This window comes from Notamacropus eugenii, chromosome 3, assembly GCF_028372415.1.
Source record: "Notamacropus eugenii isolate mMacEug1 chromosome 3, mMacEug1.pri_v2, whole genome shotgun sequence".
NCBI lineage: Eukaryota > Metazoa > Chordata > Mammalia > Diprotodontia > Macropodidae > Notamacropus > Notamacropus eugenii.
In genome coordinates, this window is record NC_092874.1 from 195,533,375 (window position 1) to 195,553,193 (window position 19,819).

The window sequence follows — 19,819 nt, forward strand, 5'->3', positions numbered from 1 at the left end:
CCCTGGGACTGAATCTATAATTCTGTAATTTCAATTTGCATTCTGCCCAGAGAGAGACTGACGACTAACCATGGAAATTTTACTTGAGACAAATAAGTCTCAAGAGGACAACTAGAAACATTGTAGGAGGAGGGGTAAAGCTGGAAAAACTTGGAGACTAGGATAGTTAAGAATGGGAAGCAATGGAGGAAGTGGGAGTCCAGGATTGGAGAAGAAAGAGTTATTGCCCCCAAACCTCAGCCATCAGCCTACAGACAACTGGACACAGTTCTTAGGTTGTAGTCTGAGAGGAGGACTACCTACTTGGAGATCTCAGAAGTGGGACAATGCTTTGTGATCACAAATGCAAGATTATTTCCTTATTGGTGAATAGTAATGAACGTTATTCCTCCCAGAAAGGAATCATGAAGTTGAGTTATTTGTAGAGTCTTCTGGCTGAATGTCAAAATCACCAAGGATGACAACAAAGGGGCTAAGCAGGAAGAACTTAGGTCTGTTTAATTGATTTTATTGACTCAGAGGACAGGATGGCTAGAATCAAAAGGCAAAATATTTCAATGATTGATCTTATGGCTATCATTTGTGGGCAGGGGTTCAAGAATTGGTGTGGGTGACATAACTGCATAAATCATTTGCTGGGTTAAAATGAATGATCTTAGAGTCATAAATCTGGAAGGGATCTCAGAGATGATTTCTGAGTCTGATATCCAAGCCCTTCATTTTACAGATGAAGAAACTGGAGGTCCAGGGAGGTGAAGGGACTTTTCCAAGATCACACAGGTAGGAAATGGTAGAGGTAACATTTGAATCCAGGGAGGTCGCTGACTCCAGAGTCAGTGTTTTTTTCTATTGTGTTATGTGGCAAGAAAAACACCTTTCTGAAACTGATGTTTATGTATTAGTTTTCAGGTATTAGATGTATTAGGGCAAAAATTTACTATCCTCATGTAAAAGTGAAAAAAAAATGCAATGCTCTTTAACTATAATTCAGTTTAATCATTAACCAGAATGTCTGTGTAACTTATCTGATGAACTTTCTTTTTATAAAATATTTTTATTAATTTTATAAAATATTTTCCAATTAAACGCAAATTTTTAACATCAATTTTTTTCTAATATTTTTGAGTTCCAAATTCTCTCCCTCCCTCCCACTCTCTGCTCCTTGAAAATACAAACAATTGATATTGATGACATATGTGACATCATGCAAGTATATTTTCATATTAATCATGTTGCAAAAGAAAACACAGACAAAAAAAAGAAAAATAGAGAAAGAAAAAATTATACTTCAGTCTGCATTCAGAGTTCATTGTTCATTGGTTCTCTTTCTGGAGACGGATAGCATTTTCCACCATGCATCCCTTGGAATTGTTTTGCATCATTGTCTTGATTAGAGAAGCTAAGTGTTTCAGAGTTGATCATTGTTACAATGTTGCTGTTACTGTATAAATTGTTCTCCTGGTTCTGCTTACTTCACTTTGCATCAGTTCATATAAGTCTTCCTAGGTTTTGTTTTGAAACCATTCTGTTAATCATTTTTATAGCGCTACAGGATTTCATTACAATCATATATCATAACTTGTTCAGCCATTCCCCAGTTGATGGGCATCCCCTCAACTTCTAATTCGTTGATACCACAAAAAGAACTGCTATAAATATTTTTGTACAAATAGGTCCATTTCCCTTTTCTTTGATCTCTTTGGGATATACCTAGTAGTAGTATCACTGGGTTAAAGGGTATGCCCAGTTTTATAGTCCTTTGTGTATAGTTCCAAATTGTTCTCCAGAACAGTTGGATTAGTTCACAACTCCACCAACAGCACATTAGTGTCCCAATTTTCCCCACATCCCCTCCAGGATTTGTCATTTTCCTTTTCTGTCATATTAGTCAATCTGACATGTGTGAGGTGGTACCTCCGAGTTGTTTAAATGTGCATTTCTCTAATCAGTAATGATTTAGAGCATTTTTTCATGTGACTATTGGTAGCTTTGATTTCTTCTTCTGAAAACTGCCTGTTCATATCCTTTGACCATTTATCAACTGGGGAATGACTCTTATTTTTATAAATTTGGCTCAGTTTCCTATACATTTGAAAAATGAGGACCTCATTAGAGAAACACTATAAAATCTCTCCTGATTTCCTGTTTTCTTTCTACTTCTGGCTATATTGGTTTTGTTTGTGTGAAAACTTTTAAATTTCATGCAATCATAATAATCTATTTTACTTTCAATGATCCGCTCTATCTTTTGTCTGGTCATAAACTCTCCCTTTACCTAATAAAGTTTCAGAGGCAAAAGAGCTTGCTTATGAGTCTCTCAGGTATCAACATGGCAGAGTAGAAACAAACTTGGATTTAGAATCAGATGGTTTTGGGGTTAATCTCAGCTGCTATCTGACTGCTCTTGGGCAAATCATTCACCTTCTCTGGGTCTCAGTTTTTTCATTTGTAAAAGGAAGAGAGTTAGTAGATAATCTTGAAGTTTCCTTGTAACTCCAAATTTATGATTCTTTGAATATGGGTCAGTTAATGCTAAAGTCCTTAAAGAAAGAGAAGGCTAGCAGGTATCCAGGGAAGAAGAAATGTGGTCTGGCAGATAACCAAGAGTAGCCTTAAGTGGTAGGGGAGTGTCTTTGTATAAACCTTGAAGGTGAAGAAACAAGGGTAGTGAGATTTTTTTTTAATGTCATAAATTAAATACCCCTTCTCTTGCCTGAATCAGGGGGCAGCCAGCAACTCTTAATGGAAAAGAGGAGTATGGGTCCTTGGGGACTGCTTGGCTTCTGCAGTGTTAAGATGAAATAGGAAGTTAAAAAGAGGTCAAGAATGAATGGAACTATAGAAGACCTATGAAGGACGATGCTATCTACCTTCAGAGGTAGAACTAATAAACAGAAGTACATATAGTATAGTTTTACATATACTTATAAATTTGCATCAAATGGGACATTCCTTAATGTGGAGTAGGAAGGAAGAGAGAAAGGGAAATGATTCAGAACTTAAAATGTAGCAAAAAATTGAATTAAATTTTTAAAAAAGAAAATAAATAAATGGGAGAGTGCCCTTGATGGAGTCCCACAGGGATCTATGGAAACCAGTAGGCAGGCAGGGTACTGGGAGAAAGAGGCTGTAAATTACTATTCACTTCTCAGATTTGTTCTAGTTACTGGGGATGGAGGGGATAGGGGAGAAGATAACTCATTTTACACTTTTGGGTTCTGAATCAGTGATCTTAATGTGAATGCTGCTTAGAAAGCAATTTTGATTTATCAAAGAGTCATTTTCTTTCCCTATAGCAGTGTATCTCAAACCTTTGGTCTCAGCACCTTTTACATTCTTAAAAATTGTTGAGGACTCCAAATAACTTTTGTTTATGTGGGTTAGGTCTATTGACATTTGCCATATTAGAATTAAAATGACAATATTGTTATGAAAATAATTTTGACTGTGTTGACTCCCTGAAGCCACACTTTGAGGAACCTCAATCCTATGGTGACTTATGAACCAAGGCTAGAGCAACCCTAGGGACTCAGGCCTCTCCTGCCATTATGCTTTTGAGCCAGTTCATGTAGTTGAGAACCTTGGTGTAGAAGCCATACCCTTTGCTACAGTCAATACCCCAGGACACAATGCCTGTGGCCACCCAATGCTCTGTAGTATTATCCCACACAGCAAAGACTCCTCCACTGTCCCCCTGGCAGGCATCTTGCTTTATGGTCCTGTCTCCAGCACAGAACATGTTTGAGGAGAACACCTCAGTTCTATTTTTTTCCAGAAGCCAGGCCTCACAAGCCTCTCGTTCAGCAACGGGCAGACTCACATATTTCAGCTGATTAACAAGCCGGCCCCCTTCCATCCCAAAGCCACTGATGTAGCCCATCAAGCCACTGCTATAGAAAGTCTCATTGTCCGGCAAACAGATGGGGAGGAGGTTGGGGCTCAGGGGGACACTGCTCTCTAATTCCAGTAGTGCAATGTCACCTTCGAAGTTGTTTGCCTCTTCTGGGCGGTAGTCTGGGTGCACAATGACCCTACGGACAGAGTAAGCCCCCAGCCTTATGATCTCCTCTATGTCTATGTGTCCTAGAAAAACATTCACACTCTGGCTCTTCTGGAAGAAACTGTCTTTAGGGTAGATGGTATGGGCAGCTGTGAGGATCCAGCGATCCCCAAGCAGGGCTCCTCCTCCACGCCCATAGATGATGGTGAGTGCCTGCCATGGGAAGTTTCCCAGCTTTGCTTTAGATGCACCATGGGCACCCTGGTCCTGGTCAATAGGGGTGGCTGGTTGTCCACACACTGGAAGTCAAGAGAGGAAAGGAAGAGAATGTCATTTATGTCATTATAGCCAAGGTGCATGGATGAAGGACTTATTTCTGTGGCAAATTGTCCACCATACAAAGAGAGCCTCTACTGAGAAAGAGGTTCAGGAAAATAACTGCTTAAGACAAGTGTGAATCTTGGATCTAGAACAGTAAACCATGCAAACAATTAAGAAATGTAGACAAAATCATGTATGTTATAGGTAAGTGAACTGAGAACTCACGAACAAGAATTGAGTGCTCATTTTGGAACTGGCTCACCTGCTATGATAAGCAAAAAGGCATGGTAGATAGAGAACTGGCTTCAGAGGGCAGGGAGATCAGCCTCCAGTACGTTCTTGCATGTGTCACTAAACCTCTTAACCCTCTAAACAACTTTCTAAGACTATGAGTTGGAAAGAGGTGCCAACGTATACTGGCAGAGGAAGCTTCCAAATGTAAAGGTTTTCTAAACCAGTGAAATGATGAGTCCAATATCTTGCCCTGATTCTTCTCCTAATTCTCTCCTTTATCTCTCCTGCTTCATTGGGATCTTGCCCTTTGGATGTCTAGAGGGAAAAAAAATTTGAGCAAAATGATGAAGTACGTTGATTTTTCTCCTATGTGGCCTTATCCCTCCTTCTCAGTATGTATCCATTCTCTCCACCCAGCTCTTTCTGCCTTGAGAATCTCTCTCATTTTATAAAGAAAGTGATGAACAATTCATTTGTCTGGAGGTACTAGTGATGTGCTGGGTTATCCCTCTCAGGGGTATTGGCATTTTGAAAGAAAGGACCTTATGTCAGAGGAATTGAAGTCTAATGATGAGACTTTAGGCATCTGATGACTAGGGGTGATTTTTTAGGGATGGGAAAAGATGTCTTGAATCATATGGGGCTGCCTAGTCATACAATTGATTTGGGTCTCTTCTACTCTTTCACCCTACTTGACATTTCCCTGCTGTGTATCTCTGTCACTTTTTTCATCCTGGGCAGAATTTTTTAACTCCTGAGGCAGGAATACTCCTCCAAAGGTTCTACCTGACACCTATCCCTTCGTCTGGGACCACAATCCACTTCAGTGCTTCCTAATTGTCATATGGTGGATCATTATAGGGTCAAATCTTATTTTTAGTACTTTGTAAAATCTTTTACTACCAAAGGTTCTTCTTAAAAATCTACAAACCTGGAACAGTGTATTTGTCAGATTTAAGGAGAATGGAGAAATTTTTGACTAAACAAGAGATAGAAAACATTATGAAGTGCAAAATGGATAATTTTGATTACATTAAATTGAAAAGTTTTTGCACAAACAAGCCCAATGCAACCAAGATTAGGAGGGAAGCAGAAAACTGGGAAAGAATTTTTGCAACTAGTGTCTGTGATAAAGGCCTTATTTTCTAAAATATATAGAGAACTGAGTCAAATGTACAAGAATACAAGTCATTGCCCAATTGATAAATGGTTAAAGGATATGAACAGGTAGTTTTCAGAGGAAGAAATTAAAGCTATCTATAGTCATATGAAAAAACGCTCTAAATCACTATTGATTAGAGAGATGCAAATCAAAACAACTTTGAGGTACTGTATCACACCTATAAGATTGACTAACATGACAAAACAGGAAGATGATAAATGTTGGAGAAAATGAGAGTTGGAACACTAATTCATTGTTGGTAGAGCTGTGAGCAGATCCAACCATCCTGGAGAGCAATTTGGAACTGTGCCCAAAGGGCTACAAAGATGTGCATATTCTTTAATCCAGCAATACCGCTTCTAAGGGATGGGACAACCCAGGGATATTGATTGGCCTACAGAGGAGAAGGACCTTGTTAGGGGAAGAGAAATAGTACCTCTGCCCCTGCAGTAGGGGTGGTACCTTTCCAAGGATACCACCGCCTCCCTGTTGCTGGGACCCTTGTCTTTCCCCCAAATTATTCCCCTCTCCTTCAACCCTACTTTCTCCAACTTTCCTCATGCTTAGAGCCAAGGCTTTGGGAATGAAGGTCAAGTTGAAAGTGTAGTTGGCAGCAGAGATGTGAGAAGGCTAGGAGCTCTTTCGGGGATTCTAGGCTCTGGTAGGGGACCTGCTACTTAGGAGAAAGAAAAATAACTCCCTAGAACAGATTCTCAGAACAATTTCCTTTGGAGAAAAGTGGTAGAGGGCAGTGGCACTTCAGAAAGAATAAGACTGTAAGCCCCTTAAGAACAGAAGATTGTCTTTTGCCTCTTTTTATATACCCAGTGCTTTGCTTAGTGATCAGCACATGATAGGTGCTTAATAAATATTTACTAATTGATTTTTAAAAAATGTTTATTGATTGAGAACAAGATTGTAAGCAGAGCAGGCCATTCCTTTCAGCAGATTCTTCTGCCTCATCTTTCCCTGAAAACTTTTTAAGTTGTTTGAATGTTTATGGGGGTGGTAAAGGGCATTTCAACAACTGGGCTAAGAAAGCCCAGTGCGAGGGAGTGAGGAGAGTGGTGTTCGGGATCCAGTTCAGACATTAACCCTGGGTCTGTTTCCTCCTCTCTAAAATTTGGGAGTTGAATAAGAGACCTAACCAGGAGCTTAGAAGGGACATCAGAGGCCATCTAAGCCAACCCACTCGTTTTACAGAGGAGGAAGATGAGGCCAAGGGAGATTAAGTGACTTGCCTCAGGTTGCACAGGAATGCAGGATTTGAACCAGGGTCTTCCAGTGCCAATGCTCTTTCTGCAGAATGATAAGGGAGTCATTACTTAGAACAATTTTTAAGTTTAGTTTGTGTTATTAACATTTTCTCCATCACTTTCTTAAGTCTAGACAATCATCAAAATAATATGTCAAGTGCTGATTGGTAGTATTTGCTGATTTCCTAGGTGTAAATACTCATACTGATAACTGAAGTCGGTTCCCTGATCAGCTGGCTCTGGTACATCCCTGTCTCTAAGGATCCCTCACCAGTGTGTGAGTCTACTCAGTCTCAGTTTCAGTAAGAGTTGAATGAATCTCCCTCTGTGACCTTGGACAACACAATTCCCACCTCTGGGGCCTCAGTTCCTATAAAAAGGATGATCCCTAAGGACCCTTTCAGCTTTTACACGATACTTTGAGAGTTTGGGTAGGGTTGACTTCCTGTCCTTTTTAACTCCATTCCCCAAACCATCTTTTGTTTGATGTAAGGATCGATACTTCCCAGCTCCCCTTTACTACCCAAGTCAGGTTTCTTGTACGCCAGGTCCGAGAAAAAACAGCTGACTTTATCACCTAGTTATCAAGAATTGGAAAATGGCTTGGAGGACGGGGGAAGCATCCAGGGTTAACTCTCTATCCCACTTCCAGGGGTAGGCAAATGACAACAGAGTGTGTAGCCCAATACTGTTTTTGTAGAAGCTAAGAAAGTTAAAAAAAAAAACACAAAAAACATTTTAAAGTACAATAAACAAGTTGTGGGCCAAAGCCCAAAGGTCATATTTGCTGATCCCTGTACTAGTCCATGAGAAATGGTGAGGGAGCTGTAAATGGTCTGATTCTTGAGATGTAGCGGAAAGGCAGCTTCCCCAGTAGCAGGCTCGGGGTGTCTTGGTGTGTCTGCCTCCCGCCACAAAATGGTATCTTTCTCTCTCCCACCTCCTGACCTTCTTGTTACTTATTTGCTACTTAGGGTTTGCAACAGTTACCTCAGATATAGAAATTCTAGTTAGGGCTCTTGTCAGTTAATACTAGCTGAAGGGAGTAGTCACTTAACTTCTCTGGGCCTCAGTTTACATATCTATTAAAGGGCCTTACTAAATAATCTCTTAGATCTTAAAATTATGATGCTCTTACACAATCTGCTCCTGTCTCCTTCTCTTGGACCATCCCTTCCTCGGAGACCTTCCCCCTCTCCCCCATCTGGCTCTGTGGTTAAATTAAAGGCAGAATACTCTTTCTTCTGTAAGTCAACAGGATCTTGTTTTTCCTTTCTCTGGTGCATGGCAGGCAGGGGTTTGCTGGTAAATGTTTAACAACCAGTAGGACACAGTTTTAAGTTTAATCTCCACCACTAACGTTTTCTCCAAACAGTCGACAAAACCAATTGACAAAACCAAGCCCTGATTTGTAGCATTTGCCAGTTTCTGAGGTTTAAATGCTCACAGTGAATCTTTAGCAATGGGCCATCCCAAGTTTACGATGCTGGTTCGGCACACCCCTGATCAATAGTCTTCAAGCAGAGACAGATTTGTTATAGTGGGGATCCCAGGGCAGCTAAATTGCATAGTGGATAGAGTGTGGGGCCTGAAGTTAGGAAGATCTGAGTTCAAATCTAGCCTCAGACACTTACTAGCTGTCCGATGCTGGGCAAATCACTTTACCCTATAAGCCTCAGTTTCCTCATCTGTAAAATGAACTGGAGAAGGAAATGGCAAACCACTCCAGTATCTTTGCCAAGAAAACCCCAAATGGGGTCATGAAAAACTGAATGTGACTGAAAATAGTAGTGGGATTCCTTTTCAGGTGTGGGTTAGAATGGATGACCACTAAGGCTTCTTCTAGCTCTAAACTCCTGGGATATTGTTTCCTCTTTTATTCCTCTTACCTTTGCTTCTTTCCTCTCTTTTACTGATACAAAGAATGTTAGAGTCAGAGGGGAGGGAAGAGGACCTCAGAGATCATTTAGTAACTGTATTCTAGCCCAGTCTAATTTTACAGAGAAGGTAAGGGGTTTGCTTTAGGTTGCATAAAATGGTCATCTGAAGTTGTCAGTTTCCCCTCAGTCAAGTTTAAGTGCTTACTATTCAGACACTGTGCTAAGTTCGAACCTTTAATCTTTCTTTAATTCCTACATGCCGACTCAGTGTCTGAGGGACAACTTGGCAGGGGGGAGAGCAGCAAAGACAGGCTGTTGCGGGCTCTGCTTACCAGGTGAACACTGAGGAATCTTCCCACTTCTCTCTCTGCCTTTCCAGATGGCCTGGGTTGAGTTAGTGAATGTTCCTTGGGGGACAAAACGAAGAGATAAACTAAGGTGTTTAGAATTTGGAGGGTAGGGGAGACACATGTGCAGAAACTTCTTGTCTTGGGGGACTGGATAGATCAGGGACTGATTCCTTACCAGATAGAGGCTGGCCACTGTCCACAGCAGGCACTATCTTGTAATATGGCTCATGGCATGGGTAAGGGATCTTATCTTGGTAGATATCTTCTCCAGACTCAAAACCACTATAGGATAGGTTTTGGGGAGGGCTGCAGGTCATGACTATAGGGAAAAAAAGATTCATAACCTCTTCCTTTAGCATCCTCTCACAAAAAATTTCTTGTAAGTTGCCCTGATGATCTTCTACTACCCTTCCTCCAAAATGAGTAGTTATCTGGGGCAGATCTTTCTGACTCTGAACCTGTAACAGATCACTTTCTTGAGAGCTAGTTACAACTCAGTACTACTTAGACCAGGTATAATCACCTTTCCAGTAGAGTCCAGAGTGAATAGGACTTTGCCCCAGGCCACCAACATTTGGAGAGAGGGGTTGAATTTCCTTTTCAAGGTGACTATAGTCCCCATGCTCCACCTCTGTATCTCCTAGTTAAAAATGGCCCATGGATCCACTTGTAACCCCCAGCATCCCATTGCCATCATGCCTCTCTCCCAGGCTTATCCTCCTCTTAGTCTCTTCAGGAACAAAGGCTGATCTTTCATGAGGACAGACCATCCCCCCTCCCTATGAGATAATATTTGCCTTTTGTCTATATTCTTTGAGTTGTTACACTCCTTGACTGATTTTGCTCCAGGTTCAGGTATAGCAAATTAAACACAGAATGTGTTTTGTAGTAAAGGTCACCCTTTTTTTCATAACCGTCATGGGATGGATGCTTACCCACAACTTGATAGTAGACCAGGAAGCCTTCCAAGAAGATGGCTGTCCAGTTTTCCAGACTGGAGAATATTTTATAGAAAGGCAACTTCATTCTCTTCTGCTAGGGCACAGAATCTCTTTGGCTGGGATAATTCCCTCATACAAATCCTAATTCTCTACTAAACTAGATCACATGGGTCCAACTGACTGAGAACTGAAAGAAGAGGAGAAGAAGAAAAAGGGGATGGCTTAGGCCTAGGTGGAAACTCTCAGTTTCACATTGGTTGTAAGACACTTTCTAGACTCCGTGGTGTACTTCACCACATAGATCTGGTGGACAGCATTCCTCCAGGCTCAGGTACCTCATCAACCTGGGAATTACTTGGAGTGACATGAGGATTCAGTATTAGAAACCAATAATTGTCTACTTTCCTTACACTCTTTTATCTGCCTCATCCACTCCTGATTCCAAAGTCATCCAAACATCATCATATGCTCTGAATATTCCCTTAGCTGACTCTGCTGTCTTCCCTCTTTTCAATCTGCTCCTGAAATCCCACCAATGTAAAAATAAGTGTCCAAGTACACCTCAAATTAGAAGCCTCCACAGGTTAGTTTCCCTCTTCACTATTCTGTTTAATTTCCCTAATTTCACCTTTGTGAGGTTCCCTGTAACATTCACAGAAATTCCCACCTTGGTGTATAGAGCACACAGCATATTCTGATCAGCTCTTTTGAGTTTCCAATTTTAATCAGTCAATAGTTGGTTGCCCAATACTTTATTCTAAAAGCAAGGAACAAATGCCTTTACAACTCCTCTCCATCTTCCTCCCATCCCAACACACACACACACACACACACACACACACACACACACACACACACACACACACATCAACAAAGTACTCCAGCTTGTAAAGAAAAAAAACAAACCCTACATATACAGGCTTATGATGCCCTGACATTGTTCTTTCCCTTATGAAATGTTAATCTAGCTTAAAATGCTATGTTTTTATTCTATCATATTTTCTTACTGGTTCAGAATCTCCCAATCAATACTTTAAAAAAAATTAGAGCAGACAAATTTTGTTTTACCATCTTGTCTAGGAAACTTTCCCATCAGCTGAAGTCTGACTAGCCAAAGGTATCCTGCAGCATCTTCTTTGGAGTCAGAAGCCATAGGTTTAAGTTCAGTCTCTTGTCACTTGCCCTTGGGCAAATCGCTTAACCTCTAGTAGACTCATTGTTCAAGTCTTAAAATGAGGGGGTTTGTTGGATTTGATGATTTCTACGATCCCTTCCAGTTCTAAATCAATGATCTTGTGATAATATTAAATCTATTCTGTACATATAATTTCAGTCAAGTAAATATAGTCACTGAGGAAAGAACTTGGTGCAATATGTGAGGGTGGGGTGGGGATGGGATGGGAACTGAATGGAATCAAAGAATCCAAGTCATAGCAATAGATCTGTGTCCTAGTGTCTTGTAAGTCACTTTCCCTTTCAAGGTCTCAATTTTCACATCTGTAAAATAAAGTCATGGATTAGATTATCTCTAAAGTCCCTTCTTGCTCTGATGCCCTATGAGATTATGTCAACTCTCTATCATTTGTAATGATGTAATGTTGGTTAAAAAAATAGAATGTTTAAAACAACCACATTTAATTCAATGATCATATAATTATATTTGAAATGTACCATTATGATTGCTTTAGCAGTGGACTTGCCTTCTTAAATATGCAGTCTTAGATTTTGTTTCCTTCAGCCCACAAATCCTAGGTTTGGGGAAGAGTCACCTAGGGTAAAAAATTTGCAGTGAAGAATTCACTTAGAGATTAAGTCCTATGCATCTGATCAAGAGTTGACTCTACTTGCTTCAGGGATTCATAATTTCGTCTGTGGGTATACTCCTCCCAACAGATTTTAATGTCCTTAGTACCTCAATGAATCTGTCATCTCATCAGTGTGAGTTTTCCCATCTACACCTTGTCATGAGGCAGTTAAGTGAGTGGTATAGTGGATAGAGAACTGGACCTGAAGTCAGGAAGACCTGAGTTCAAATCCAGCCTCAGACACAATAGCTGTGTGACCCTGGGCAAGTCACTTAACTTCTATTTCCCTCAGTTTCCTCATCTGTAAAATGAGTGCTATAATAGCTCCTTCCTCCCTGAATTGTTGTGAGAACCAAACAAGTGCCTGGAACATAGTAAGTGCTATATAAATGTTAGCTAGTATTATATAAGGTCTACCTAAAGTCCTGGAAACCTCTTTTCTCATTATCACAGATACCAAAGTTGGAAGGAATCTCAGAGGTCAGAGTGTACCTGAACAAAAATCCCCTCTACAATATACCCAACAATTTGTCAATGAATTCAGACTTTACTTGATGATCTCCAGGGAGAGGAGAGCCCCAAATCTCCCAAGATGGCCCGTTTCACTATTACGTAATTCTAAGCAGTTCTACCTTCTATAAATCCTACATATGGTTCTTTGAAAATTCCCCTCATTGGTCTTGATTCTTTCTGCCTTCTGGGGTTGATCAGGGTAAGTTTAAATACCTGATGATACCTTTTATATTATACTCTCTTACTCTTATCCAAGTAAAATATCCCATTCATCCCTATTATGGCATGAATTTAAAGTCCTTAACTATACTGGTTGCTTTCTTTTACATATCTTTCCATTTTCATTATTCTGTTCATTATTCTCTTTACAATTACACTCTTAAATATACTCAAGATGTTATGGCTTAACTGGATCTCTTGCCAAGTTTCCTTCAAACTTATTTATTCCTCTACAGCTTCTTGCTATTTTGCAAGGTGATGCTACTCATAATTTCTTACTCTCCTTCTCTGGAGAGACAAATTAGTGGTCTAATAATAATTTCTGATGCTAATAACAATATTGCATTTAAAGACTTGCAAAACTCTTACATACATACAGTATTTTATATGATTCTTACAACAACCTCCTAAAGCAATTGCTATGTTATTGTCAACGTTTCTCAGAAAAGGGAACTGAGGCTCTGAAAGGTTCAAAGATTTGCCTTGGTCACAATAGCTAGCAAGAAAGAGCTCTGAACCTAGATCCTGACTCTAAGTTCAACACTTATGGTATTGTTTAGTGTTTACCAAGTTGTTTCTAATCTCTTTCAGCCTCTGTTTGTGGTGATTGCTATATAGTAGTTAAACTTCCTTAGGAAGTGGCGAAATTCTACAGTGATGTCTGTTTTTTAAATCCATTTCCCATTTTTGGGCACAAACGGGCTGTTTCAGTATGTCAGGATGAGTTGCCTAAATGAGATGTTATCTTCTCATTTTTGGTCTTTTTTTTTCTAATTTAGTGTTGCCTTTGAGTTTTGTTCTAACAAGTCACTGGTACAATTGTACGCAGATGACTGGTTCAGAAACCTCTCCCAGATCTATAACCTATCATTTTCTGACTCTTAGAATATAATCAATTTCATTTTTCATAATGTTGTTCAAGTGCTTATGATGTCTGTCTAGTGCTTCTCAACATTTTTTCTCAAAGAAAATCTTCACGATAGGTAGAACCTGTTAGGATAGTCTCCAAACTTTTGGTCTCTTATTTCCTACTTCGGAGCCATGTTTTCAAAATATTTTTGCTGTTCTCCCCTATGTCCAGTGTAGGAGACAGACCAGGGCACATGTGACACAAATGATCAGGCCCTATATAGTTTTCGCTACTTCCCAGCTCAAATGACTTTCTCCACTCTAAAAAGTCTAGCATATGGGTCTGGCTCCATGCATCAACTTCCTGTAAATGACAGCCCTATTTATCATAGCTCTATCTCCCACTCCAGAGCTATAGGCATCATAGTACCTAATACTTCTATGGTACAATATATTAAGGCTTAAAACATTGCATAGATAACTACAATATTTCACACAATGACCATCATCAAGTCATATCAGAAGTGTAATTCTTTGTGCCTTTTAGTCTTTTGAAGATATCTGTCCCAGTCTCCAAGGTTAAGTATGGACTGGCTTTCTAGACAGAGGTTACCTTGTTCTAGCCTCCCATTTAGGAACGTGTCTTTGAATCCTTGCCATCCTATCCATTGCCTCAAACATTTATTAAGCACCTCCTACTTTCCAGGTGTTGTTCTTGGCACTGCTATCTTTTGAGCCAACGTTCCCCTCCATTACAGCAGATGATGGAGAGCTGACATAATCCCATAGGGCATCAGAGCAAGAAGGGACCTTAGAGATAATCCAATCCAAGACAAAACCAAAAATGTCCTTGTCTTATAAAAGAAATTTACATGCTTCTGGATTATAATTAGGAGGCGGGAGGAAAGAAGGAGAGTTTAAAGGGTAAGATGGACATTGGAATATAGCTCTTTCTTGGTAAATTTGACTCCAGTGAAGTAATTGGCTCCTTGAGGGGAATTGGAGATACCCATTGTTGTTGTTGTTGTGTTTGTCCTTCATTCTCTAAGAGGACCATGACATCAAGATGATGACATGACTTGTAGTTGACTTTGATTTGAGTGAGGGAGGACTGTGCAAGGTCATCAACCTCACTTTCTTCTCCTGAGCCATCTGGGTCCAGTGGCCAATACTCATTAGGATGACTGGAGATGGCCCAGGATGCAATGTGAGATCCTGGCCCTTTCAGGCTATGGTTTTATAGCATTCTCACTTTGAGTGAGACATACCCATCCAATGAATAGGCTTCTTTAAGTAGTTGCTCAAGGGATGGCCCCTTTAATGAAAAAAAATCAAACTGAGAGGAAACCCTCAGGGTTCCTGAGTAAAAGAGAAACAATAGCCATACCCCACATTCAACTCCCTATTTTTTGTGGTCAGGGTATTGACATGAGGAAACAACATACTGACAAAAGTCTTCTACCTCTTTCTCAAGAGAGAGAAGATGTCAGGCACTTTCTAATGCAACCCTCAGGGAGTTAGCTGTCTTTGCAATAAGTAAGTTTCTTTCAGCAATTTTACTATGTTTCCATCTTGTGCCCCAATTCTGATCCTAGGATTCTATGCCTGGCTCTCCCTGAAATAGCTGAGTGGCATTATGGGTAGTATACTGGACTTAGAATAAGAAGATCTGAAGATCAAACCTTGCCTCAGACATTCACTTGATGTCATTTATGCCTCAGTAAAATAAAATAAAATAAAAAATAAAATTGTAAATTTTAAAATAAAATAAAAAATAGGACTGTAAAATAAAAAAAAGGACTTAATGACCTCTAAGAGCTCTTCCAGTTCTGTTTCTATGAGACCCCTCCCAACCCTCAGAGGAGTGCGCCCATGAGGCTGTTCACAACATTTATAGATACAGAAGAGGCAGCATGAAAGAAAGAGTAGAAAAAGTAGTTATCGGATGTGGAGGCATAAGACCTTCATATGAATCTTAGTTTTGCTGTTTATTTGTTCTCCCCCAAATCCTCCCCTCTACTGAACTTCCCTATCTTTGCTGAATATTTTCTCAGCTGTAACAAGCTGATAATAGCAGCACCCCCCTCACAAAGTTGTTGTGAGGATCAGATGAGATAATATTTACAAAGCACTTAGAGTAGTAACAGCACAAGCAGGCACTATATAAATGCTTATTCTCCTTCCTTCCCCTGTTGAAGGCATCATCACTCTGGTAGATTTCCAGGTTTTTAACCAAGCTATCCTACACTCCTCACTTTCTCTCACTTGATATAGACACTCTGTTGCCAGATCTTTCCCTTTCTACCTTCACAATATATGCCCTGTCTGATTCCTTCTCTTTATACATGGAGCCACTGTATTTCAAGATCTCATCGCAACTTGCCTGGACTATTGTACTGGCCACGTAATTGGTCTCCCTGCCTCAAGTCTCTCTCTGTGTCAATCTGTCCTCCACACAGATGCCAGTGTGATTTTCCTTAAGCATAGATGTGGCCAGTCTTTGTAAATCAGAGGTTCTTGACCTGGCTTCCATGAACTTCTAAATAAAATGTTTTAATAACTGTTTTAATATAACTGGTTTCCTTTGCAATCCTATGGATATTTTATGTGCTTTAAAACATTCTATGGAAAAAATGGGACATTAATACACTGTAGGTAGAACTGTGAACCAACCATTTTGGAGGGCAATCTGGAATTATGGCCAAAGAGTTATAAAACTGTGTACACCCTTTAACCCAGATATTAGGTCTGTTTCCCAAGGTGATCAGGGCAAAAAGAAAAGAACGGAACTGTTCTAAAATATTTATAGCAGCTCTTCTTTGTGGTGACAAAGAACGGGAAAGTGAGGAGGTGCCCATCAATTGGGGTATGGCTGAATAAGTTGTGGTGTATGAAAGAAATGAACAGGCTGATTTAGAAAAACATGGAAAGATTTGCATGAAATAATGCAGAGTGAAATGACCTGAACCAAGAGAACATAGCATACAGTAACAGTAACATTGTTTGAAGAATAACTGCAAATGATTAAAGTATTCTAAGTAATATGATTATTCAAATCAACTACAAAGGACTTAAGAAGGAAGATATAATCCATCTCCAGAGAAAGAACTTATATATGGAATTATGTATTGTATGGTTTCACATATATATCTGTGTTAAATGTTGGCCTTCCCTAGTGTATTGTTGGGAGGGAGGGAAGGAGACAGTTTGGAACTCAAAATGTAACAAAAAATATTTTTGAAGAGATTTAAAAGAGGAGGGGGGGGAGGGGGAACATTATCGTGGAAAGAGGGTTATAACCTTTACCAGATCACCAAAAAGTTTGAGAGCCCTTGTTCTAAATTAATCAGCTCCGTATTGACTCTAGAATAACTCTAGAAAAACTCCATTTAAAGTTCTCACAATCTTGTCCCAAACTATCCCTGATTTTATTATAAATCATTCCACCTCTCATATTCTATGGTCTAGTAAAGTCAAATTGGCTTTCTCTCTGTTCCTCTCACATACCTTTTCACTAGCCCCATGCCTAGAATGCCCTCTCCACTCAGCTCGCCTACTCCCACCTCCAAGGATTCCTTATTTCTTTCAACAGGCAGCTCAAATATGACTTTCTACAAGAACACTTCCCAAATCCCTCTAGTGTCACCCCTCACTAAGTATTTTGCATTTAACTAACACACATTTATTTTTTATTTATTCTGTACACGCCTACCTATATACATATTGTCTCCCCAGGATGGAATAGAAACTCCTTGAGAACAGGGAATTGTTTTGGGCCTTAGTTTCTTCTTCTGTAAAACAATCTTTAAGATTGGACTAACTTGAATCAGATCATTTCTAGTTCTAAATCCTATGAACCACGTATCCCTTCCTCCACTCTCAAATTTGAAGGCAAATACCAGACAAGGAATCCAGGATACTGGTGTCCCTTCTGGTTCAATGAAAGTCTCACTAGTCAGCCTAGAACTAGTCAGTTCTAAAAGATGAGCCTTTGCTGCTGAGTCCTACAGAACCTCCATGTCCACCATGCTTTTTCCTGAACATCAAAACCTAGCTAGGAGGATGGGCCTCAGCTTCAGGTAAAGCTTCTGGATAATGCAGAGGGGAGGGAGACATATTGTATAGAACTGTAAAGGGCTCCCCAAAGGAACAGCTATCACCTACCCAAATCTAAGAGCCAGGCTGAGAGGTGGAGTTCCTGGGGCAGGTCACTACTACCCCCTCCTGACTCGTGAGCTCAGAGCTCTCCCGTCCATAGATCACCAAGAGCTTCCAACAGCCTGCTGGGAAGATAGACTGCCTCTGGGTCTTTGCCATTTCTTTTCCATATGGCAGCCTCAAGCTCTCCTCCCCTACCAGCCCTCCCTTAGAGAGCTCACTCACATCTCATAAATCCAGGTTATAAGGCAGTCTTCCGGTGGTGATTGCTCTGTAGGCCCGAGCAAGTGAATTTGTTCGCCTCTGGCAATGGAAGAGGAGGCGGGGCCAGGGGAGGACTGGAGGAGAATTACTGGAAATGAGTTTTGTGCTAGAGCAAGTTCTTTTTCTAAATACCTGCAGAAGGCGACACCTGCTGTTGGAATAAGGGAAAGAGCAAGGCTTTGGGACTATGGGTTTTTATGCCAGTTGGGCACAGGGCAGTAGTGAAATCTAAGGATTAGTGAATCTTCTCTTTTAAATTTTTATTTATTTATTTTTAATTTATTAAATAAAACAAGCATTTCCATGACCTAGTATAAATAAAAAGATGATTGCACATGAAACTGCAAATCTATTATGTACAACTTGCTGTTCCTTTTAAATATATTCTAAATTTATCATGTAAATTTCTTTTTTTTCCTTTTCAATTAATCTTCTTGCCAGTAAACTTGAAGCTGAGCTAGGATGCTGGAGGAGAAGGTAGAGGAAAGTTTAAGTGACTAGTACCTGGCAGTTTCCTTCCCTCTCTAACCCTGAGTCTCTTTCAGATTTTGTCTCTTATGGCTTGCTTCTCTGTTTTCTTTATTCCATGAATGGTATTCTAAGAATTCCTTTCTTTTAGGGATCTGTCTGAAAAATGAGAGCAGGGAGATGTTACCTCCATCTCAACAAACGTAATGAATACTTCTGACTTCCTTCTTGCAGAGCCTGGTAGGATACATCTCCCCACTGCCCTCTAGGGGTACCCTGAGGGAATTTTTTTTCTAAGGGTGGGAGAGGGAAGAGGGAGAAATTTCTTCTATCAGCTCAATCCCCCACAGTGCCTGGCACATGGTAGATGCTTAATAAATGCTTACTGACTGACTGACCTTGAGATCCAAAAATGCTTTGGTAAAAATGAGCTACAAAAGGAATTTGGGTGTGTCTGTGACCCTCCCAACACCCAAAGCTCAAATTCCAAAATACCTTACGGATTTTATACAAGCTCCACATGGCATGATTACATCCCTCAATCTACCCTAATAGACTTTCTCCTATATTTATTTGAAATGTTGGAGATGTCCAGGCCTTGTTCATGCCTTGTGAATAATACAGGTGTTTTCTTACCTAGTAAAGTTATCTGAGCCTAGCATCTTGTCACTTACTTTAAATGGAATGGGATAATTTGATTGGTTAACTCAATCAACCTTTACACTTGCATAGGGATGGATGATCTTGGAAAAAGCTAGCTCAGCCTCCATGGTGGGGAGAGTAAGGGAGGACTCTGGTAGATAAAATTCCTCCAACCACAAAATAAAAGACAAAAATGAAAAAAAAAATCCCTACCCTCAAGGACATGATAATGCATAAGGTTTAATGTAGAAGGCGGTGCTTGGTCTTAGTTAGAAGTAAGGAGGGAGTGCATATAAAGGCATAAGAAAGGGAATGTTGTGAGGAACACCATCATATTATCTCATTTGATCCTCTCAACAACCCTGGGAGGTGGAGATAGGCACTTAATTATCCCCATTTTGCAATTAAGGAAACTGAGGCAAAGAGAGGTTAGGTGACTTGCCCAAGGTCACACACCAAATTTGAACTCCAGTCTTTCTGACTCCAGGTCCAGTACTCTATCCATGTTACCACCTAGCAAGACAAAAGCCAATTTGGCTAGACAGTAGAGCATGGGCAAGGGAGTAATGTATAATAAAGTAGGAGAGGCAGGTTGAACCCAGGTTGTGAAGGGTTTTAAATGCCAAACAGAGAACTTTATATTTTAACCTGGAGGCAGCAGGGAACTACTGGGATTTGTCAGTAGGGTAGTGACATCATCTAATCTATTCATTGTGGCAGCTATCTGGAGATCAGATTCACATACCATAGATTTTTC

At 40.2% G+C, this 19,819-nt stretch overlaps 1 protein-coding gene across 7 annotated transcripts; it reads right to left on the bottom strand.

The window, feature by feature from the left end:
- Positions 1 to 1,034: 1,034 nt before the first annotated feature.
- LOC140533733 (complement C1r subcomponent-like) lies at positions 1,035 to 18,041 on the bottom strand. Of its 7 annotated transcripts, none has more exons than XM_072653860.1 (6): positions 17,914 to 18,015; positions 11,845 to 11,913; positions 10,139 to 10,331; positions 9,379 to 9,522; positions 9,186 to 9,260; positions 1,035 to 4,299 (listed from the first exon to the last, which is right to left on the bottom strand). In XM_072653860.1, the coding sequence occupies exons 3-6, from the start codon at positions 10,227 to 10,229 to the stop codon at positions 3,530 to 3,532; spliced, it is 1,080 nt and encodes a 359-aa protein (XP_072509961.1). In that variant the 5' UTR covers positions 10,230 to 10,331; positions 11,845 to 11,913; positions 17,914 to 18,015; the 3' UTR covers positions 1,035 to 3,529. The 7 variants fall into 7 exon arrangements, with proteins under 7 accessions (XP_072509961.1, XP_072509962.1, XP_072509964.1 ...); XM_072653861.1 differs by having other exon boundaries at positions 11,816 to 11,913; XM_072653863.1 differs by lacking the exon at positions 17,914 to 18,015 and adding an exon at positions 17,695 to 17,907.
- Positions 18,042 to 19,819: the final 1,778 nt, after the last annotated feature.

Bases quoted from the DNA above. Each gene is read 5' to 3' on its own strand.
- LOC140533733 (XM_072653858.1), bottom strand. From the start codon at position 10,229: ATGAAGTTGCCTTTCTATAAAATATTCTCCAGTCTGGAAAACTGGACA. The intron at 9,523-10,138 runs GTAAGCATCCAT...TTTTCCCTATAG, and splicing joins GGTCTACTATCAAGTTGTGG to TCATGACCTGCAGCCCTCCC. The intron at 4,300-9,185 runs GTAAGCAGAGCC...CTTGACTTCCAG, and splicing joins GATTCCTCAGTGTTCACCTG to TGTGTGGACAACCAGCCACC.